At 38.7% G+C, this 21,163-nt stretch overlaps 1 protein-coding gene across 4 annotated transcripts in view; it reads left to right on the plus strand.

Annotated features, from left to right (window-relative positions):
* NTRK2 (neurotrophic receptor tyrosine kinase 2) overlaps positions 1 to 21,163 on the plus strand; it is a 199,780-nt gene that overhangs the window by 42,019 nt on the left and 136,598 nt on the right. For all 4 annotated transcript variants that reach the window (XM_008054303.2, XM_008054308.2, XM_008054310.2 and 1 more), the window contains exons 6-8: positions 11,967 to 12,103; positions 12,622 to 12,754; positions 15,623 to 15,928. In XM_008054303.2, coding sequence (XP_008052494.1) covers positions 11,967 to 12,103; positions 12,622 to 12,754; positions 15,623 to 15,928 — 576 coding nt within the window. The remainder of the gene's footprint in view (positions 1 to 11,966; positions 12,104 to 12,621; positions 12,755 to 15,622; positions 15,929 to 21,163) is intronic.

Below are 21,163 nucleotides of genomic sequence, written 5' to 3' on the forward strand. Positions count from 1 at the left end.
ATCCACTCACCTCAGCCTCCCAAAGGCGCGGGATTACAGGCTAAGCCACCGAGTCCGGCTAGTGATGCTTTTTAAAAAGTAACTTTACAGAAGAATGTGGCAGGTGACTTGATCAACTTATTTTTCTATCAATTTTTTTTGTCCTTAACTGTTTTGTTCTTTCTTTCCCTGTTAATTTTTATTTTCTTTAACAGTGTTCTTACTTATTGATGATTGCACAAATAATATATTTTGTTCCAAAAATAATTTTCTATGCTACACATAAAAAACTTGTTTTTTTTTCTTATTTATGAGCATTTCAAGTCAGAAATCATAGATTTATCATATTCTTTTAACCATTGCCTGGGATTCATGGTAGAATATGTCTTAATTACATTAAATGCTCCATATTGAAGGTGTGTAGCTTATTTCTCATTTTTCTTACCATAAAAATGTTTCAGTAAGAATTATTTATGCTGTTTGTACATATGTACAAGTGCAAAGGTTTTTATAGAATACAGGATAGGAGTCAGAAATGTGTTTCATATAGTTGTACATCAAAAAATGCTGTATCGACCAGGTGTGGTGGCTCACGCCTGTAATCTTAGTACACTGGAAAACTGAAGTGGGTAGATTGCTGGAGCCCGAAGTTCAAGACCAGCCTGGGAAATATAGAGAGCCCTTGTCTTAAAAAATAAAAATAAAAACAATTTAGCCGAGTGTGATAGCATGCACCTGTAGTCCCAGCTACTCGAAAGGCTGAGGTGGAAAGATTGCCTGAGTTCAGGAGGTCAAGGCTGTGGTGAGCCATGATTACGCCGCTGCACTTCAGCCTGGGCAGCGGAGTGAGACTCTGACTCAAATTTTAAAACAATAACAACAACAACAAAAAACTATAGCCATTTAGAGCCACCCCAACAAGATATCCCTTAATATTAGCAAACTTCACCGTTTTTTGCTTTCTAAAAATTGCTATGTTATTGCTTTTGAGTTTACATTTTCCTGATTATTACTGAGTATCTGATCTGTTTCTTGGATTGTGTTCATGCTTCAGTAAATTGCCTATTTATTTCCTTTGTCTATTTTTCTGTTCTTTGCTTTCATTACTCTTTGTTTTAAAATTATAAATTATATTTCTGTTTTTTAAAAAAACATATAAAGCCAAAGTACTTTCTGCACATATTTAAACATATATTTTCTACATATGTTAAGAGATAAGCCCCTCCTTTCCCTTTACTTCCTCCTCCTTGACTATAGATTGTTATCATTTGGGATTTTATTTTTAGGTTCTTCCCCGGCTTTTTTTTTTTTTTTTTTTTTGTGAGTTGGAGTCTCACTCTGTCGCCCAGACTGGAGTGTAGCGGCCGCTCCCGGCCACCGCAGCCTCCACCTGCTGGGCTCCGGCAATCCTTCTGCCTCAGCCTTCCAAATAGCCGGAACTACAGGTGCGCGCTACCATGCCCGGCTGATTTTTTGATTTATTGTCGAGGTGAGGTCTCGCCTGCCCAGGCGGGTCTCGAACCTGCAGGCTCAGGCAATCCACTCACCTCAGCCTCCCAAAGGCGCGGGATTATAGGCTGAGCCACCGAGCCCGGCTCTCCCCGGCTTTTTTGAAGATTGCTTATTTCTTTATGTACCCTTGACTTTTGTGTCTTATTACATCCTCTTAGAGTGGTTTTTCTTTTTACTGGAGTATACCTTCTAATATTTCTTGCAGATAAATTTAAAAAGCAAAATCTCTAACTTCTTGCCTGGTGGAAAATTGGTCTGTACTTTTCCTTCTCGATGGAATTGGCTGAGTGGAAATTTCTAGGCTCAAAACTTTTAAAACTTTGCAGATATTGTGCCACGTTCTTTTGTGCTATTCTATGGTGCTACATTATTCATATTCCGTGTTGCTGACGAGAAGTCTGAGGTCTGATGTTTGTTTCTTACTAAGTAACCTCTACTTTTTTTTTTCTCTAGAAGCTTTGAGGATGTACTCTTTACTCATGTTATTTTAAAGTTTCACCACAATATAACTAGATGCGGGATTTAAAAGAAAGTTTTTTTTTCTTTTCATGGTGTGAGGGATGCCCTTTCCATATGAGCACTCATATCTTCAGTTCTAGAAAAATTTTTCTTGTTGATATGCTCTGGATATTCTTTCCATTTACTCTTTATTCAGGAATTGTCACTGGATGGATATTTACCCTGTTGGCTCTATCCTCCATACCTCTCGACTTCCTTTAGGACCTTCCATTTTGTGTGTCCTTTTGTGCTGCATTATGGGAGAATTGGTTTACTCGCTGCTTTGCTCTTCAGCTATTTCTTTAGCTGTCAACTTTTTCCTCTCTACCAATTATTTTTAATTTCCACAATCCCGAGTAATTCATTTTTTATTGTGACTGAAATACCCTCTTCTATGTTGGAGCTCACCACGTCTTCAGGGTGTCAGCAGCACCTACCATAACTGCTTTTCTTCTGGAAAGTTTTTACACTCATTGCTTTTACTTGGAGGTAGCTATAGCTGTTGTTGCATGGAAAGCTGATTGTTCTGGCTTTTGCTCCTCTTTTTCTTACCTCATCACCTGTGTCTTGACATAGCTGGGGCCCCTGTGTCTTGAAGTACTCTCTTCTAGTTTTGGATCCACCTAGAGCCTCCTTGTTTTGGGCAGTACACTTATGTGTCCATTTTGGGCTGTGCTGCTTTTCTTTAATCCATTCTTCTGCTTTCTCTCATTCAGGGATTCCTCATAGTTTCTTGTCTATCAGCGATATGCTTTCTCGTTTTCCAACACGGTTCTGGATTTTAAGAAAAATATTGTATATCATTTCTAGATATTTGAGATGAGAAGAGGAGATTTCAGTTTAGGACTTAGTCGTGTATTAATTTTCTTTTGATGCTTTCCCAACTTTGGTTTGTTTTTTCCAAGAGAAGTTAGATAAATTGAACAGAAAATTACACTAGCAAGTTGGATTTAAAATCCTTCTCTGAGATTCATGTTGAAGAAACCAGATAATAACATGCCAGTATCTTCAAGTGAGATTTGTTGTTTAAAAAAAAAAAAAAAAGATTCACGTTCAGCCGGATTTTTCTTTTAGATATGCTTTTAAAACACATCAGTTGTGTTTAAGTCACAGATTTGTGGAGTTTATCTTATTTCCATACTTTTTTTTTTTTTAGATAACTGAATCAGCTGAGAATAAGGTCTTGTGCATTTCATCACTGTAAACTGACAATTTGCCAAGGACCATAGTCATTGCATTTATTTTGCAATTGGCACAACTTTTATGTCAATTCAAAAGAACTACTGAGCTTTTATTCCTTTATAATATGAGTTTTCTTCAAACGCCTCCCCCCGTAATATTTCATCATGCAGGTATTTGATGGAGCACAAGGTCTCTACATTTTTTGTGCAAATATGTACCCCTTGACCATGATACGCATTTGATGAATGTTTTCTGAATTGACCAATTAGTAAATTCATGAACCATACCATATCAATGATCAGATTGGACCAGGCTTTTAATATAATGGTGTGAATGTTTCAGTTAATTAAAATAACTTAAATATATTATTTCAGCCAAAGTATTCCCTAGCTGATCATTTTTAAATTCTTTTTGAAATTTTTGTCCTCATTGCATTATTGAGAGATTCTCATTTCTTCTGTTTTTCCTTATCCCCTTAGAGATTAATTGAGCATGGTAGGCGGGGCTGGGGAGTTTAACTACCATATTCTCTTTAATAGCACAGTCAAAATGCCTTACAATATTTTTCTTACAGCTCTTCCTACTGTGAATTACTGTAAATTTATTCATATTGTAAGACAAGTTGTGATCTGTTTCTTCACAAGTCATTTGTAAACCTTAGAAAAACTTTATTAAATGCAAGCCAACAAAACATATTCATATAATATTTTCACATTAACTGGAATAAAAGGGTGCTATGAACAATGATTTTGAAGACTGAAAATAGCATCATGTAAACACTAATGAAGAAAGGTGATTTTGCCAAGTACACTGATTTGTCATTCCATATAAAAATGTCCCTTCTACTTTTTTTTAGTGTTTTTAATGAAATTATCACGTAGTGTTTTTAAAAATGTTTCTACTCAATTCCTGCATACTTGGTAGTTTTCTAGCAGTTAGTCTTACAGTAAAACCTTCCAATCACTTCCCATTGCTGAATGGGATTATTAAAGGGTAGTGGACATTATATTTTAATTTTAACTTTTTAATTGTTGTTATGGTTTAAATCTTATGTGAAAGAAAGTTTCTTCAGGAAGTGTTAATAGTGGATGAAATGTTCTGTTCTAAGTAAATGGAAAATACATTTAAGAAAGGTAGTATTCCTCCAGGTCATATCAAAACAATCCCTGAATCCATTTTACTAGTAACTAGTTACCCCAGAGAATGACAGTCGCACAGTGAATATAAGGTGACAATCCACTTGATGGTTGAAGAACTGTGCAGTTACTATATAAAACAACCTTAACAGTCCTGTGGATTGAAGTCAGAACTGTCTTTGGTTTCTTTGTTATTTACAATGACAATTTCAATTTTCCACTTTTCCAATCTTCAAACTTTTAGTTTTAGTGTAGAATCTTCTAAAGACACATCAACAAAATACTATTTATGATAATGAAGGTCAGTTCACAGGTACCCAGCAGGAAAGGCCTTGTTCTTTGAGTTATATTGATTTTTAAGGCTTACTTTTGGTTTCAACCACAGTCTGTGTAGTATATTTGTACATATTCCCTTTGTTTGTTAAAACAGAAAAATAGGCTGGTAGTAATTCTTTTTCGTTAGCATTCATGGAAGAGTAAAAGGATATGCTATCTTAATGCTCTATGTAGAAGTTAGAGTGGTATAAAACACTCTCTTCTTTTCTTTTCTTTTTGAGTAGGAGTCTCATCTGTTGCCTAGGCTAGAGTACAGTGGCACCCTCATGGCCACCATAGCCTTGACCTGCTGGGCTCAGGAGATCCTTCTGCCTCAGCCTTTCAAGTAGCTGGAACCACAGGTGTGCGCCACTACGCCTGGCTAATTTTTTGATTTATTGTAGAGATAAGGTCTCACCAAGTTGCCTAGGTTGTCTCGAACCCCTGGGCTCCGGCAGTCCTCTTACCTCAGCCTTCCAAAGTTCTGGGATTACAGGCGTGAGCCACCGCGCCTGGCTAAAACATTATTTTCTTTGCATCTTAGTTGACTTGACTTTTTTTTTTTTTAAATAAAAACACACACAGAATCTACTTTAGTGTACCGCTTTGGTTTAGTTTTCTTAGAGATCAGGTTTTATCTCCTAAAATGAAGCAAAACACATAGTGGATCATTTTTCTTTATCTTCTTTGAATGCGAAATTAAGTTGTTTTTTTCCTAATCTGTCAACTGCTGTTTAAGTTCTTGTGTTTAGAAGTTATGTGGTAGCTGTCACTATTATGATGTGGCTCACATATGCTTAGAAGCACAATTTCTAATTTGAGCTTGGAAAGTCATTTTGCTAATTTTCTGTCATTTTTGCAACCAGGTGTAAAGCAGTTACTTCTAAATAGGTCAGGCTCATTTTGGCTTCACTCCTGGTGGTGGAATATATCTGTTTAGGAGGCAAAGAGCTTGGAAGATTTGCCAAGAAGATAAATGGGTAGAGGGAAAGGTTATAGAATTTTAATATTTTCTTGAGAGAATTAACAGATAGGTCAAGTGTTTATTTGCTTTAAGTTCCTTGTGTGTGCACAAATAGAAGTGAGAGGAGAGAAGACAGAGAGCAGACAAAATCATAATTTACTTGAATATTTTTATGCACTTGGAATGGTGACCCAGCATGAGACCAATAGGGCTCAGGATAACTGAAGCAAGCTGAAAACCAACACAAGCCAGACTTACTGGTGATTACTGAAAAATGAAATCCAACCTTGACCCATCTCATTTGTTGCAAAGCTGAGTTAATAATCTGATATGACTAGAGGTCAGTTTTTCTCAACTATTAGGAAGCGAGGAACTACATGCTAGTCCATTTGGACCACTCTTTTTTTTTTTTTTGAGTTGGAGTCTCACTCAGTTGCCCAGACTGGAGTGCAGTGGCCACTCCCGGCCACCGCAGCCTCGCCTGCTGGGCTCCGACGATCCTTCTGCCTCAGCCTTCCGAGTAGTCAGAATTACAGGCATGCGCTACCACACCCGGCTGATTATATGATTTATTGTAGAGATGAGGTCTCGCTGCCCAGGTGGGTCTCGAACCCGCGGGCTCAGGCAATCCCCTCACCTCAGCCTCCCAAAGGCGCAGGATTACAGGCTGAGCCACCGAGCCCGGCTCATTTGGACCACTCTTAAGAAGTATGGACTAATGGCTGGGAGAAAAGTCATGGAAGATGCCAAGAAAGGAGGCAGTCTTATGCACTGGTTATGGCCCTGGACAAACAGGGACAGCCCCCACTTATTAGCTGTTTAGTTATGATTCTTGATAAACCTTAGCTTCTTTATCTGGAAATAGGGATACTAATAGCATCTACTTTCTAGGAATTTTAGGATGACTAATAAAGCAATAAATGGAAAATATTTAAAATGAAATCTAATGCATATTATGTACCCAATAAATATTAGCTATTCATGCTATTACTATCATTGATAAGAATGGTAGTAATTGTCTAACTAGCAAATTGACCAATTAATAAATGTATAAACCATATTATATTAATGATCAGATTGGACCAGGTTTTTGATATAATGGTGTGAATGTTTCAGTTAACTAAAAAATAACTTAAATATATTATTTCTGCTAACTGTTGTTATAGTTTACTTTAAATGTATTTTACATCTTTATTTAAACATATATATATCTTATATTTTGTCAAACAGCTTCAAATAAAAATAGCAAATAAAATTAACAGACATCACAACTCAAAGAAATGGTTATATACTCAAGTGAGCTTGGGGAATGTAAGGTCAATGGAAATTCAATGAATTTCTTTATAGAAGGACTTCTCAGAGTTTTTAATATGCTAATGTGGATTGTGAACATTCAGAGTTTCCTATAGAGTTTTCATTCTTTCTTTTTTTTGTAATCTTGGATTTTTGTTTCATTTTTATTTTTTCCCTTAGAGAGCTCAAGGAATTAGAGTTCTATAGAACATATTTTGGGAAAAGTTTTGTGGATCTTGGAGGGCTAGATGACTAACTACTCAAGCGTCTGTCAGGTTTAAGGATAATAGTTGTAGAAGCAAAAGCAAAATAGTGAACAATTGTCCAGCACCCATTGTCTAAACCCCTGCCACTCAACACGTGGTCTGTGGAAAATGGAGTTTGTTAGAAATGCAAACTCTCAGGCATCAATCAAGGTCCACTGGAAAAGAAGCTGTATTTTTAGCAAAATATCTTAGTGATTCATAAACACATTAAAGTTTGGGAAGCCCTGGTCTTTATCACTGTGTGGTGATTGATTTTCTGCTGAGGTCTGCAGGCTACTATATCCTTTCTGAAAACATCCAGATTAAGAGATATTGACACAGAGGTGTCTGGGAAGCTGGTCATCTTTTATCTCCAGCAAGGTATCCCAGAGTGCTAAGGAAGACAGCTGTGGGACTTAGAATCAGGAACCCAGTATACAAGTGCTAGCAGAGGTTGGAAGCATGGCTGGGCTTTGCTCTGTACTTGTGCTGATTTCAAATCTTATTAAGCCAGGAAGTGGTGCCTGGCAAATGGTTTATCCCGCCTTAGCTATTCATGTTTCCCAATTCATTTTATTGTGCTAATTAAACCTCAAGTGATATTTCAAGTACAGATTGTTTTTTTCCATTATTGAATCTTTGGCCAGCATATTAATGCTGTAGAATTAACGTGAGTCAGATGCTTACTCATTTGTGGAAGACTTTACATTTAAAAGATCTAGACTTGGCCAATTTTGCACAGATTCCTTTGGAAACTGCTATGACAGGGTGATACAATTTCTCTCTGTAAATAAAGGAGACTCATTCTTCCTTCACAGAATAGACATATAATTATTTTTTAAATGAACCAAATTCTTAGATCATTGATACACAGTGGTATTTATGGTCCATTATAACATGGATATGTGGAGCCTGGGAGGGTAATGGTGAAGATTTGGAGTTTTCAGTTCAAATTCTATATTTACATATACTTGGACTGTATTTGATATTTCCCAAACTCATAGACTTCATTAATTAAATAATAATAAAATACTTACCTTGCTTCAAGATTGATTATAAGGATTAAATTTTAAAAAATGAGTACTCAGCCGGGCTTGGTGGCTCAGCCTGTAATCCCGCGCTTTGGGAGGCTGAGGTGAGTGGATTGTCTGAGCCCGCGGGTTCGAGACCTGTCTGGGCAGCTTGGTGAGACCTCATCTCTACAATAAATCAAAAATAAGCCGAGCATGGTAGTGAGCGCCTGTAGTTCCAGCTACTTGGAAGGCTGAGGCGGAAGGATCGCCGGAGCCCAGCAGGTCAAGGCTGCGGTGGCCAGGAACGGCCACTGCACTCCAGTCTGGGCGACAGAGTGAGACTCCACCCCCCCCCCCCCAAAAGAGTACTAGACAAGAGTTTCTGGTTCAGTGATTGCCCAACAAATGCTAATATTATTATTACTGTAATTAAAACATTTTTAGAGCTGTTAATTATATAAGCTTAAAGAGAAAACGACATTAGATTTTATAGGATTAAGTTAAGATCATGGCATTCTCTACTGAAAATCTCTTTATTTAAACTTTCACTGTCCAGAATTTCCAAACTATTAGGTAGGACATTCATCGTATAGGTTTGTACTTGAGGTGCCGGGAGGGGTGTCTTTAAGCTCCATGGGTGGGGTCTGGCTGTGGATGGGGGTCATTCCTTGAGAACAAGGACCATGGCAGGCCTTGGCCCCAAAAGTCACCCCAGAGTCAGCAGATAAATCTATACATACGGAAAATGGGAGTGAGTCAACAAGTCACATAAGGTAGCAAGCTGGAAAAGCAGATGGATGAGTAATTGGCAATAGGGAAAGCTAAGGGAAAACTTGGTTTCTATGGCAGAACTACTCCAATGCCTAGGTCATGAGAGTACAGGAAACACCATATACAGGATATTGGTTGAAAGTCTGCTAAACTCAGGTAACTGCACCCCTTCTTCTTCAGCAGAAAACTGGAGGCTTCTTCCCTAAAAAGGACAAAAAAAAAAGGTTCTGAGAAACTCCAGACACAACTGAGGCTGTGGGAACCACAATGAAAATGCTGGATTTACATATTCAATGTTGGTATTTCCAGCATTCTTCCTTCTCCAAACAGGACACTGGAAGAACATCATCTGAATAGTTTTACCAGACCTTTCCTCAGAATGATTTAATGAACCTGACATCAGGTGGTAGCAAGGAGGCAAATATATTGCTCCACAATGAAGCTGACAGTTAACAAATTTGTGCAGTGCTTCTCGGACCCTATTCTTAAAGATGTGTGAACAGCCAAGATGTTTGAGGAAACCTCATAATTGAAAGACGAACACAAAACAACCAAATAGAGGGAGAAAAAAATGACTAGAAACCAAGTTAGTGTGGAAAGAAAAAAATTTAAAAGAAATTATCATTGACATCTCATAGAGATCATGAGAGTTATTGTATCCATGAAACAAAAATAGGATACTATAAAGAAAGAATATTCAGGAACAAAAAACAAAAGAGCCTTGGAAACTGAAAATATGACAAAGGAATGAACAGTTTCAAAAGAAGGTGACTCTGAAGAGAGCTTCCTGTAAATAAATAAAAAGATGGAAAGTTAGAAATAAAGAATTAGAAGGCCCAACATCCAAATAACAGAAGTTCTAGGTGGTATGAAACACTACATCCTGGTTGAGTTGGCATCATTTTTTTCCTTTCTTAGTGATGTAACATATAACAGCGTTACAACTTACAAATAATGCTGTCTTAAGTTTGATGGATGATAACTACTGCATATTAGATGGTTTTGCAGTTAGTAGGGCTTACATACTCATAATAAACTTCACATTTCCATCGAATGATGTCAATTCATAGCATACGGAAAGATGTGAAGACAGAGTATGTTGGATGTGGTGGGGAAACATGGGGGAGGTCTGGCATTTCTGTATGAAGGTGAGCCAACTTCCTGCCTTCCATGGTGGGAGACCGGTAAATAATACTGAAACAGAAAAACCCCCAAAGTAGCGAAGTAAGTATGATATTTAGTGATGTGGTGATCAGTACCAAAATACAGAGTTAAAGAGATGAAATGGGTGCCCTCTGGAAATAGGAAATAGTGCCACGCGGGGAAGATGGGACTACCACTTTTCACACAGTAGCTTGATTTTTTCATAATAAGTTTTGTAGAATTATAGACTCTGCAAACTATGTCACTATATAGTTTATTAAAAATTTAAAAAATTTACTCCTATTATACCACTGGATTCAGGGAGATTAGGCACCAAGTAAGCACATTTCTTGTATCTTGCCTTGACATGCCTCTTAATAAATTGGAAAATTAATTCTCACAGAAGTTGTAAGAAAACACATTGAAAGAGAAAAAGGACTACTCAACCAAGGCCATATAGTATGTGTGATGTTTAGGGTCTAAGGCTTATACCTATCTACTGCATTCTCTCTTAATCACTGTTTTATATTTCATTGCCCTGTATAAATCTGAATAATAGAATTCTTTTCAAAAGCTCATCAAAGATATAACATTACTCTCTATTGTATGCTTATGGGAAAGAAGAGTTTTGGAGTTTCTTACTAGCCCCTGAAAGCCAGATCTTGTTGGACAGTACTCTCCCAATGATGGAAAAATCACGAAACATGCACTGTACAAATCTTGCTCCAGTCTGATTTCAGTCATGAAGAGCAGTGTCTTTGCCAGTAAAGGACTATATCATAAGAGAAGGTTTTATGCATGGTAATGTGAAGATGACGGGTCAGATAACTGCTCGTGGGTGGGTTAATTGCAATTTAATGGCTATTGAAGATGAATTGCCTTTCCTGACTTCCAGGTTTCTTTTGAGTTAACGATGTGTCATAGTTCTGTGGGACACAGCTGTCATAGTGAATACAGTCCCAAGCAGAGTTAGGATTAACTTAACTAGCAAAGCCTGACATATTACTAAACCCTCAGAGGCTGTGATTCCTGTGGGGTTTCAAGCAGTGTACACACTCAGTAGGTGTGACAGTTTAAGGACTTGATAGCTGTGTCAACAAATGAACACATAGATTTTGAAATGTAAAAACGAAAAACGAAGCGCTGATGAAATACTAAAACATGTTTATAAGGTTCAAAATTTCATCTGATAACAAATATATTCTCAGGGTTTGTCCAAGAAAAACAACTGGAATAAGAGTTCATTTGCCTTTTTTCATTGTGTTTTAAATAGGATGACCAATTTTACCTATAATCTTTAAGTATGATTTATATACTTTTGAAACATTCTAACACTGTTGATAGCTCAGGCTTTATGTCTTTGAAAAATGTTTTGAAACCATGTATTTTCTTTCATGGTTTGACTTTTTCAAAATCTAGGCCTAGTAGTAGATTAGATGTATAAGAGTTATTTAATGCAAAAATAGATCTTTGCAAAAGAAATGCATCTCACCCTTTTGCATACTGAATTATTAAATAGTGGAGGGGAGAAGATGGGGTGGGGTGAGCAGGAAAGACATATGATGTTAGTCCACAGGTACAATGCATTTTTATGTGCAAAAACTGGATTAGTAAGTGTAGAAGAGAAAAGAAGGCGGTTCTATATACTAGTGTTTTTGTACTCAAAGGTTATTCTTCAAGAATACTTTCAAAAAGTGTTTATAATTTATTTTTGAATTTAATTACAGCACTTTTTGTGTTAATGTTAAATCTATACACCTTATCAATGTGGCAATTTTTCGGACCAACATACCTCAGTCTGGAAAGTAAATAATGATTGACTTTAAAGCATAAAGAGCTTTCAATTTATTGCTGTTACTTTGATACTGCATTGAACTATTTGTATATGTCTCTGTTTACTTTTCTTGTTCCACAGGTTTGCCGTCTGCAAGTTTGGCCGCACCGAATCTTACTGTGGAGGAAGGAAAATCTATCACGTTGTCTTGTACTGTGGCAGGCGATCCGGTTCCTAATCTGTATTGGGATGTTGGTAATCTGGTTTCCAAACATATGGTAAGGTTTGTATTTGACTATCTTAATAGACAATAAGTGTGTCTCAGAACTTAAGAATGCATTAAACCTAGAGGCGATCATTTGATATTTTATAGGGCTACGTATAGAAATTTACAAGGACATTTTGATATACGTTTACTTTCTACTGATTCTTAGTCAACAAAGACTAATGCAGGTTTGCATTTTAGTTAAGTATACCCAATAGATAGGAGAGCCTTTATATTCCTAGCGAGCTCTTTGTCATCCTGAGCAAAGTGAGTGTCTCTCCCTGTGGTGTTTTCCCTTGGAGGAAGGTAGACAGGAATTTCAGGACCAAGTCAGCCTCACACACTTAGCGGAAGAAACCTAGAAAAATAGAATAACTTCTGATTTACTTTTTTTGTCTGAGCCTGATTCAGGCAGGGACCCTTTTCTAACAATATATATTTTTTTCTCTAGTTAGCGGAAGAAGCCCTAAATCTTGTCACTTTGGGATCAATTCTAATTAAGATTATTTTTGTCTGTTAATTTATTTGTAGAATGAAACAAGCAACACACAGGGCTCCTTAAGGATAACTAACATTTCATCTGATGACAGTGGGAAGCAAATCTCTTGTGTGGCAGAAAATCTTGTAGGAGAAGATCAAGATTCTGTCAACCTCACTGTGCATTGTACGTAATCAGACTGGCATGTGTTTTTAATAGCAAATTATCTTGGACACACTTACATTTGTTGCTGGGGCACTCTGGCTGCTGCTTAAGTTTGTTTTTTTAAAAAAAGTATATGCAGAATTTCGTACATACGATCTAAAAAACATTCTCAGCCTCTCTCACTTGTTTGATTTCTGCTTAATATCTCTTGCTCATACATTCTTTTTCTTTTAAGCTTTCTTTACAATCTTGATCTTGTCACTTGTGCCTTCTTCTTTCTTTTTCTGATAGAAGATATTTTGAGTTGGTTGTTCCCTTTTGTCAATATTTTAGCTTAAATTCCGTAAACCAGTTTCTAAGCATTTTTACTTCTATAAATGCAATATGATGCTTTAAAGTTATGATACCTAAAATGCTTGCTGACTGTTCACAAACACCTAATTGAACTGTTGATACAATAAAATTGCATTCGTTTGACATAAAGTTTCTATGAGAAGACAGGAGGAGTCCTAGTTAAATTATTGAAAATTATTATCACTTGCAGAAACTTTTTTATTATTGTTGTTTTGCATTTCTGCATACATCGAATCAAGGATAAAAGGTATCAATGCATCTGAATTAAGCATAAGTGCACTGTTCTCCAGTTATCATAAATACCGCAGCATGTATTTTGTAATTCCAGATTGTGGTGTTCAGTGTGAAGGTATATTCAGTTAAAGCCATATAGACGCTTCACATCATTGCAAATTCTAAACTGGCATGGTGTAAATTAATGAGGTTTTACTCTGGATTAGGATTTGGATGAGAAAAACATTAGCATACGTGTGTGTACCAATTACACACGTATAGACCCATGGCAATAGCTAATGTCGACACACTGGTTAACGCTCACTCATAGTGCACATTCAGTGTGTGATTGTTGGAGTGAATGATTGAAATCACCAACTGTAATTCTTTGTCACTGTTAATACCACCACTATGCCCCATGGGTGCTGGACTCATAATTTCTCATCATTTTGATTGACCCAGAAGCCTGAAGTTAATGTTATTCCCAAACATATACAACCACTTCCATCTTTATGACCTTAAATGAGCACCTCTCCCCAAACTCTTTTGAGCATGGTAGAAGGAATAAGTGGGCTCTGAGTATGGGTTTCTGGGCTGGTGGGGAAAGGTAAGTGTGGCCCCCGACCCACTGTGGCCCTTCTTGTGGTTAGTTGGTGACACAGATCTACACATGCCCGCATGCACCTTATTTTGTGTAATGGATATACAGTTCTCCCAAACCGTATTTACATTGAACTTTTATAGATTAAATTATACGTTAAAAGCTGTTTTGTTTTTCTAAGACTATTTTAAGGAAGCTTGTGAGAAATATTTGATAAAGCAAACCACTTAAACTTCGCAAATTTAAAATTAGCATTCTTACATTTCTGAAGTGAAGGCGTTTCTTACAATACACGTTTGCAGAGTTCAGCAGCACCGTGTGCTCACTTGTGAGAAATTTCACTGGTAACTGGAAATGTTTCTGTAGGGTATGAGAGTGAGTTGGACTCTTCTTGGGTAGGAGGATTTACCTAATCACAGTAGGAGGAGGATGTCACGTTATCTGCTTTCTGTAAAGGACACTTCAAACTTGAGTTTTCCTCAGCTTAGATTAATCTCCATGTGGTCACCATGGTCTGAAGAATTGACCCTATCTGTCAAAGCTTAGATAAAGAGCAGAAGGAATAAGCGATGAAGAACACTAGCAACTGAGCTAACCATTGCACAGACCCCGCTCAGAGTATGTGTGTGTGTGTTCCCAGGCTATAAAGCCTTACATTTTTTTCTCCTTTTTCTGTGATGACCATGTGCAATCAAGAAGCAGTGTACAAGAGGAAGGGAAGAGCTACTGGATTAAACACCAAGGGATACCAGGATTCTTGTTCCAGATCGGCCCTGTTCAGTGACCTTGACCAACTCCCTTAACCTCACTGGACTTTGGTTTCTTCATCTGATGCTATTGGATCTCAAAAGTCTTTTCCAGTCCTTGATTTTATACGTATCAAAACACATTAAAATAAACAGTGATGAGGGGTTTTCCGTACCTTCACTTGGGATAAGTACTCTGTTTAAAAATACTACTTGATAATGTTTGCTTCCCCAAGACATGAAGTGCTTTATACTTAAAGTTGAAATCATCTCCAGTTTGCTTGTCCAGGCTTAGATTGGACCCCAGACATTTAAAGAATTAAAACATTGCCGTCCAGGATCCTGACACAAATGGACCGTACTATAATGAAATGTGATGCTCTTAAAGAGTATTTGCTATTGACAATCAGTAAAAAAAATATTAATTTATCATACTTATAATAATCAGCATCAGCAGCAACATTCATTACATTTGTTGGTTTGATCTGTTTTAAAAGTTATGTGAGGTGAGGGCTTCTGGTAACATTTTCAGAGTTATTTTGTTATTTGTATAATTTAGGTAAGTAGTGCTGCAAAAATAGTGTTCCTCATTTTTTGGTGATAAATCTTCATAACGTGAAGATACGTATATTAGAAATGAAAGTCAACTTCAAATGAACACTTTCCACTGTCAGAAATCTCTTGGATCTGTTTGGAGCTGGTTCTTATACACTGAATAGATTTAAAAAACCCCAAAAACCGTGATGCATGGATCTTATGTAGAGGAGAGAAAGGAGTCTCTCTGAAGCTCTCTGTGGAGACTTATACCCACCTTGATGATGATGCAAAATAATGATGAATTTCAGAGTTGTTGGGCATGTGTTTTCTGAAACCAAACAATGGTTGAATAAAATCCCCTATCAATGATACGGAAATCTGGAGATGGGGAGAATTCTGAGCTTTCTGATGCTATTAACTCTCTCTTTTTCAATTTAGTTGCACCAACTATCACATTTCTCGAATCTCCAACCTCAGACCACCACTGGTGCATTCCATTCACTGTGAAAGGCAATCCCAAGCCAGCGCTTCAGTGGTTCTATAACGGGGCAATATTGAATGAGTCCAAATACATCTGTACTAAAATACATGTTACCAATCACACGGAGTACCATGGCTGCCTCCAGCTGGATAATCCCACTCACATGAACAATGGGGACTACACTCTGATAGCCAAGAACGAGTATGGAAAGGACGAGAAACAGATTTCTGCTCACTTCATGGGCTGGCCTGGAATTGATAATGGTGAGTTCCTGAAGCTTTTGCATGTGGGGAGAAGATAGGGTCGGTCATTCAACTACTGACCCATCGTGTTTCCAGTGAACCATCCTCAAGCCCAGTGGCTTAAAACTCCCATTGTTTAGTCTTACTCGTGGATTTATAGGCCAGCTGGAGGGTGAAGAAGTACTAACTACATAGGGAATCTGCTTCTTAAGGCAAGTGCAGAGTAGAGGACAACTGGAAACATTTGATGCTGCTTAAGGCCTAAGTTCAAGGCTGGCTCACTATCTTTTCATCCTATATGCCATTGGCCAAAACAAGTCATAGAGCCAAAGCCAAGTCGAGGGGCCAGGACTGTACTCTTCCCAAGAAGGTGATGGAGAAATGAATAATTTTGAGCAGTTATCTGAATATTCATAGGAGTACGAATTACTGTTAGGGTGCTTGGATATTTCACTAGAAAAGGGTTGTTATTAATATTGTCACAAGTGTGAATGAGGTTTTGTACCCACAATAGCAAAATCCATGCTAACCATGAGCAGAAGAATTGTATGGTTGGCTCATGAAATATGTGAGATTTATTTTCTGGCCTTTTGTCCATTTGGAATGGAGAATCCTGCTTTCTAATCCATGGAAGAGAAACCAGAATTCTAGAGTGTTTTGCTTACCTGGGCTGACTGAACTGAGTCATCCTCTGATCAGATCCTGAGCTGTTTTTCTAGGAGTGGTCATAGTACCTATCTGGATAATGGTTTGGACTGGGGTAAGGATGGCTAGCCTCAGGGGTCCACTCTGGGCCCAGCAGGAGGGTGTCATTGTGAACTTCAGTTACAGTAGGACAATTGTCATGCATTTACCCGCTTCAGATGCCACGCTTTGGTGGAGTATTCTTACCTGCTCAGACTTGTTGCTCAAATGCTTGCTGCCACTGTGAGGCTGAGGCCTGTGTTTGGATGTGGGGAGTGGTACATGAGCTTGGTTCCTCACCATAATAGCTCTGAGTTAGCCAAAGTCACACTGATAATTTGCCACGAGAAGGGAAAATAGACCTCTGTGGCAGGGGCTGTGTGGTCACCATGTATGTGTGTGGCTCCCAGGGCCATGTCACGCACAAAGGTATCAGTGCAAAGCTACCTTTGCAAAACAGTGAATAAGAATGCCATCTGTCTTGTTACATAATAAGTGCCTATTACCCTGGTATTTACTAAACATCTTTTTAAATGCATGAACTTCCTTAGTGTGTTCAAAATTTTATTTGAATTATATAAGTTTGATTTACAAACAGTCCCTCAGGAGCTCATAAAACAAGCTATGTTTGGACGTAATATCCAGACAACCCCTGGCTGTTGTTGTCTTTTTCATTAAATTTCCTCTTAATGGAGAGTTTAGCTGCTTGGCTACAGCTGCTGTAGTAAACCTTTAGATGACCGTGTTTCTTCCTGCGTGTTTGAGGGACTGTCAGCTTCGTAGTGAAATCTGGAGGCCCTGATTTGGTACAACAGCTTTTTTGTTTGTTCTTAAATAAACATTTTATTTGCAAATAATTTTAGATCTGCAGAAAAGTTGCAAGGTAGTACAGAGTTCCCAGACACCCTCCTCAACCCCAGTGTTGACACTGTCCCTGACTGCAGTATGTTTGTCACAACTAAGAAACGAATATTGGCACATTCCTAATACTAACCTTTGACTTTATTTGAATCCCACCAATGTCCTTTTGAAACTTTTGGGGGTGAAACTTGATTCAGGGTGAAGGTCTGCAGTTTAAAATCTACCAGAAACAATCCATGTCCTTTGATATATGCACAGTATTGTCAGTGTAAAGCCAATACTGTTTTAGATAGGATTTTGATGTATTTTCTTTTGAGCATTTTTCTATGATGCTAATATTTGGGAGAACAGAAATCTTCTCATTCATGTGACCTCATTTTTATTGATCATTTCTGTTTTAACTTAGTTGGGGATGGGAAATAATTGTTTTCTGGCATAAGAATAACTCGAAGTCTCTCAAATAGGCCCTTTAAAAGAAAATATTATTTATCTAATGAAAATAAAAGTTAAGTAAAAATTAATAAATATGTTTCTTCCCTTTCTTTCCCTCTTCTTGTTCATTTATGTATGTTTCATAGGCTTTTAAAATATGAGTATCTGCTTTTAGAAGAGGCTGATTGTTTTTTCTCTTTCAGTATTTACTTAAGTACCAGCTCTCAAGGAGTAATAAATGAAAGTGGAAATGAAAGAGATGTAGGCAGGGTAATAGCGGAGATAAATGACCTTAGTGGGCCATAAACCAGTGTGACCATTTAGAGATTGACCTCATTTGGCTTGGGGACTGAATATTTGTGGGTATTTATGAGACTCATAGCCATAGGATACAGATAATGACCTTTCTTGGAATTGCTTCCTTTCTCTCTTGTCTCCCACCCTTACTTCCTTTTAAAATCTAAAGAAAAATAAACAAATAGCCAAAAAAAAAAAAAAAAAGTTTCCTGATAGCATAAAGGTAAATTCCAAGTTAAGGACAACAAATCAAATCTGGCTTCATATCTCATCAATATTGCTCTCATTCTATTGTAATTGATGAGCAAGTTTCGCTCTCCCAAATATTTTTGATAAGAAATTTCAGCGACTTCCCTCCCACCCCCCAGTTGTTTTGATGAGAACCCCCCCCCCCCTTTTTTAACATTGCAAGTTTCCTGGCTGACATGGATGGCAGCAGCCTGGGCTCACCGTGAAGGCGGCTGCACCTCTGTACAGAGCCGGAAGAATTAATGTGGCAGCACTGGTGTCCCTTAGAGTCCTTCAGCTTAGAACAGAGACTTCCATGGCACTTGGCTTAGGAATTCATTTTTTGGAAAACAGAGAATGGGGGTGCCAAGAGAAATTGAAGCATAAATAAAAACAAATAAATCAAAAGTCCCTAAAACAGAAATCGGTGAGCACGGAAGAGGATGGACCGACAGGATGTAATGACAGCCCTGGTAGTCTTTACTCCCACGTGGAATGCAAATGCTGGACTGGGTGGCAGACATTCTGCTGTCCACTTGGAGGAAGGATGGGGACAGATAGACCCTGAACCAGCAGCAGCCCAGGCCAAGGGGTTGCCACTCACAAAGTGTGAGGATGTGAGGCAGCCCCAGCAAACCCAGATCCCCTGCAATGTCACTTGAGAGCACAGGGCTGTGCAGGCTCTGACACTTCCCCAGCCAGGGCGCTAATGTGGAAGGACAGGTGCTATCAGATCTTTAGATGTCAGCGGGACCCCAGACACCAAGCCAATGCCCTCCCCATCTGTTAATCACGGAAAACCTGGCTAGCAACTGAAAAAGCGAAAAGACTTTCCCAGACTCCAGACATTAAATCGATCATTTTGGGTCCCACATTTAAGAACTGAACTCAGCTCTGGTTAGTTTGGGGTTGTTTTTAAAGTATAAACACAGCTTCAAAATGAAATCTAGAGAACTCAGTGTTTATCTTTCTAGCCTACTGAAGAGCACAACGTGTAGCACAGTAGTGTTATTTTATTTTTTTGTTCTGTTGTCCGTTTACAGTGGGCTCACCGGAAGCAGTCTTCCCTGGCTTTCAGAACGAGAGCGCCCCATATGCCTTGTTTTACATTGGAATCAACTGAGCTTTTTATTATTGTTTTATTTTATCATATTTTTAATACACATTCCTGGGGTCTACCTTTAGCAACTCTGACTCAGTGGCTCTTGGATAAGACTTGGGCTTTGGCATTTTTTGTTTTTAAGATTCCCAGTGATTCCAATGAGCAACCACCGGTAAGCCTCACTGCTTGGGGAGACCTCTGAGCCATGTAAAATGCTTTGCTCAAGACCGAGTAACAGACAATACTATGGCCATTTTAGGTTGCAGACAGAATCTCAACTGAGAAATAGCATGTCCCATCTGAGCTAGAGATTAAAGCTCTGCACTTGAGCTCACAGTCAATCTCCTCTCCTCTCCAAGTTCAAGCTGGCAGTATGGAGTAGGGGCTGGAGTTTGCTAAGGTCTCAGCCCCTCTACTGCCCAGGTGGAAGATGGTGGTGCTGGAGAATGGCAGAGAAGTTTGCTTGCTGATGGCCTTGTGCTCTTGGGACCTGGGAGTGTTCACTGCTGATATTCGGACTTTCTTTCTTGGATACCTTTGCGAGTCCTTGTAGATTGCTTTCGCTAAAGTTCCCATGACACACAAACATATTTCTACTCCAGCTGGTGGAGGCAGCTCCTTTCTCCAGGAAGAGGCTTTGTGTTCTTGGGGTCCCTCTGCTCCTCCAGGTGGCCCTAATGGCAGGATCCAAGACTCCTCACATAGATTTTCCTCTGTGCTGTCTCTGTCTGGTCTATGGGGGGGGGGGAGCAAGCATGATCCCTTATCCCCTGGGAGTACAGGTAGAACCAAATGCCACCTACATCTTGTGAGCGCAGGTTGTTTGCATCTTCTCTGGCAAGAGTCAGACTTCGTCCTCTGAACCTTGCATCTGCAGGGGACCCAGTTGAAGCTCTCAGCATGGTTCTATGGAAGCCTCTTGGTGGGATAGTGAGACATAGCAAGACTTCCCCAAAGCAACTTTTTAATGTCTTTCCTTGTTCTCTCCTCCTAGGAACCTCTTGAAGTCTCAAGAGGATTCAGATATTTCCAAGGACATGAGTCCAGTTCTTAGCCAGTTCCTTTATGAATTCTATCTGTGAGCGCCTCACATCCATGTTGGTGTCAGTTGCTGAGGCCCAAAGAATCTTGTTGAACATCCTGTTACACTTGAATCTGGGTATCTTAGATGATGTACCCTCTCTCTTTGGAGACGTGAGAAATAGAGGATGCTGGGCTACTCCTTGCAATGAGTTACAAAACTCTAGATAATGTGGATCCTACTTCTTTGGAAGGTGGCAGGAGTGAGGTGCAGGATGAAGGGAACACACACAGCCCTTCCCCCCATAAAGGAAAGTAACCGACCACCCACACAATAATAAAAGGCAGGGGAACACCTTTCATTTCTGTCTCCTGCTCTTCTTTGAAGTTGCCTTCATCCTGGCTCTAAGAGGTCAGCTTCTGATTCCCAGGGATGTCTCTGCTCTAGTATGAAACAGGACTCAGCTGAAGATATATGAAAATTACAGGCAATAAGAATAAAGTCCCCACCCTTTGAATGCCGACTTTTTTTGGAAGCCACCGAACAGAGATTATGTGGAATAGGTGGAACTGCTAAGATTTTACTTTTAATGAGACAGACTCCTGTCGCTTTCAATTCAAATAACTCATTC

Source organism: Carlito syrichta, unplaced genomic scaffold (genome assembly GCF_000164805.1).
Source record: "Carlito syrichta isolate Samal-C Ts95f unplaced genomic scaffold, Tarsius_syrichta-2.0.1 Scaffold78539, whole genome shotgun sequence".
Taxonomy (NCBI): domain Eukaryota; kingdom Metazoa; phylum Chordata; class Mammalia; order Primates; family Tarsiidae; genus Carlito; species Carlito syrichta.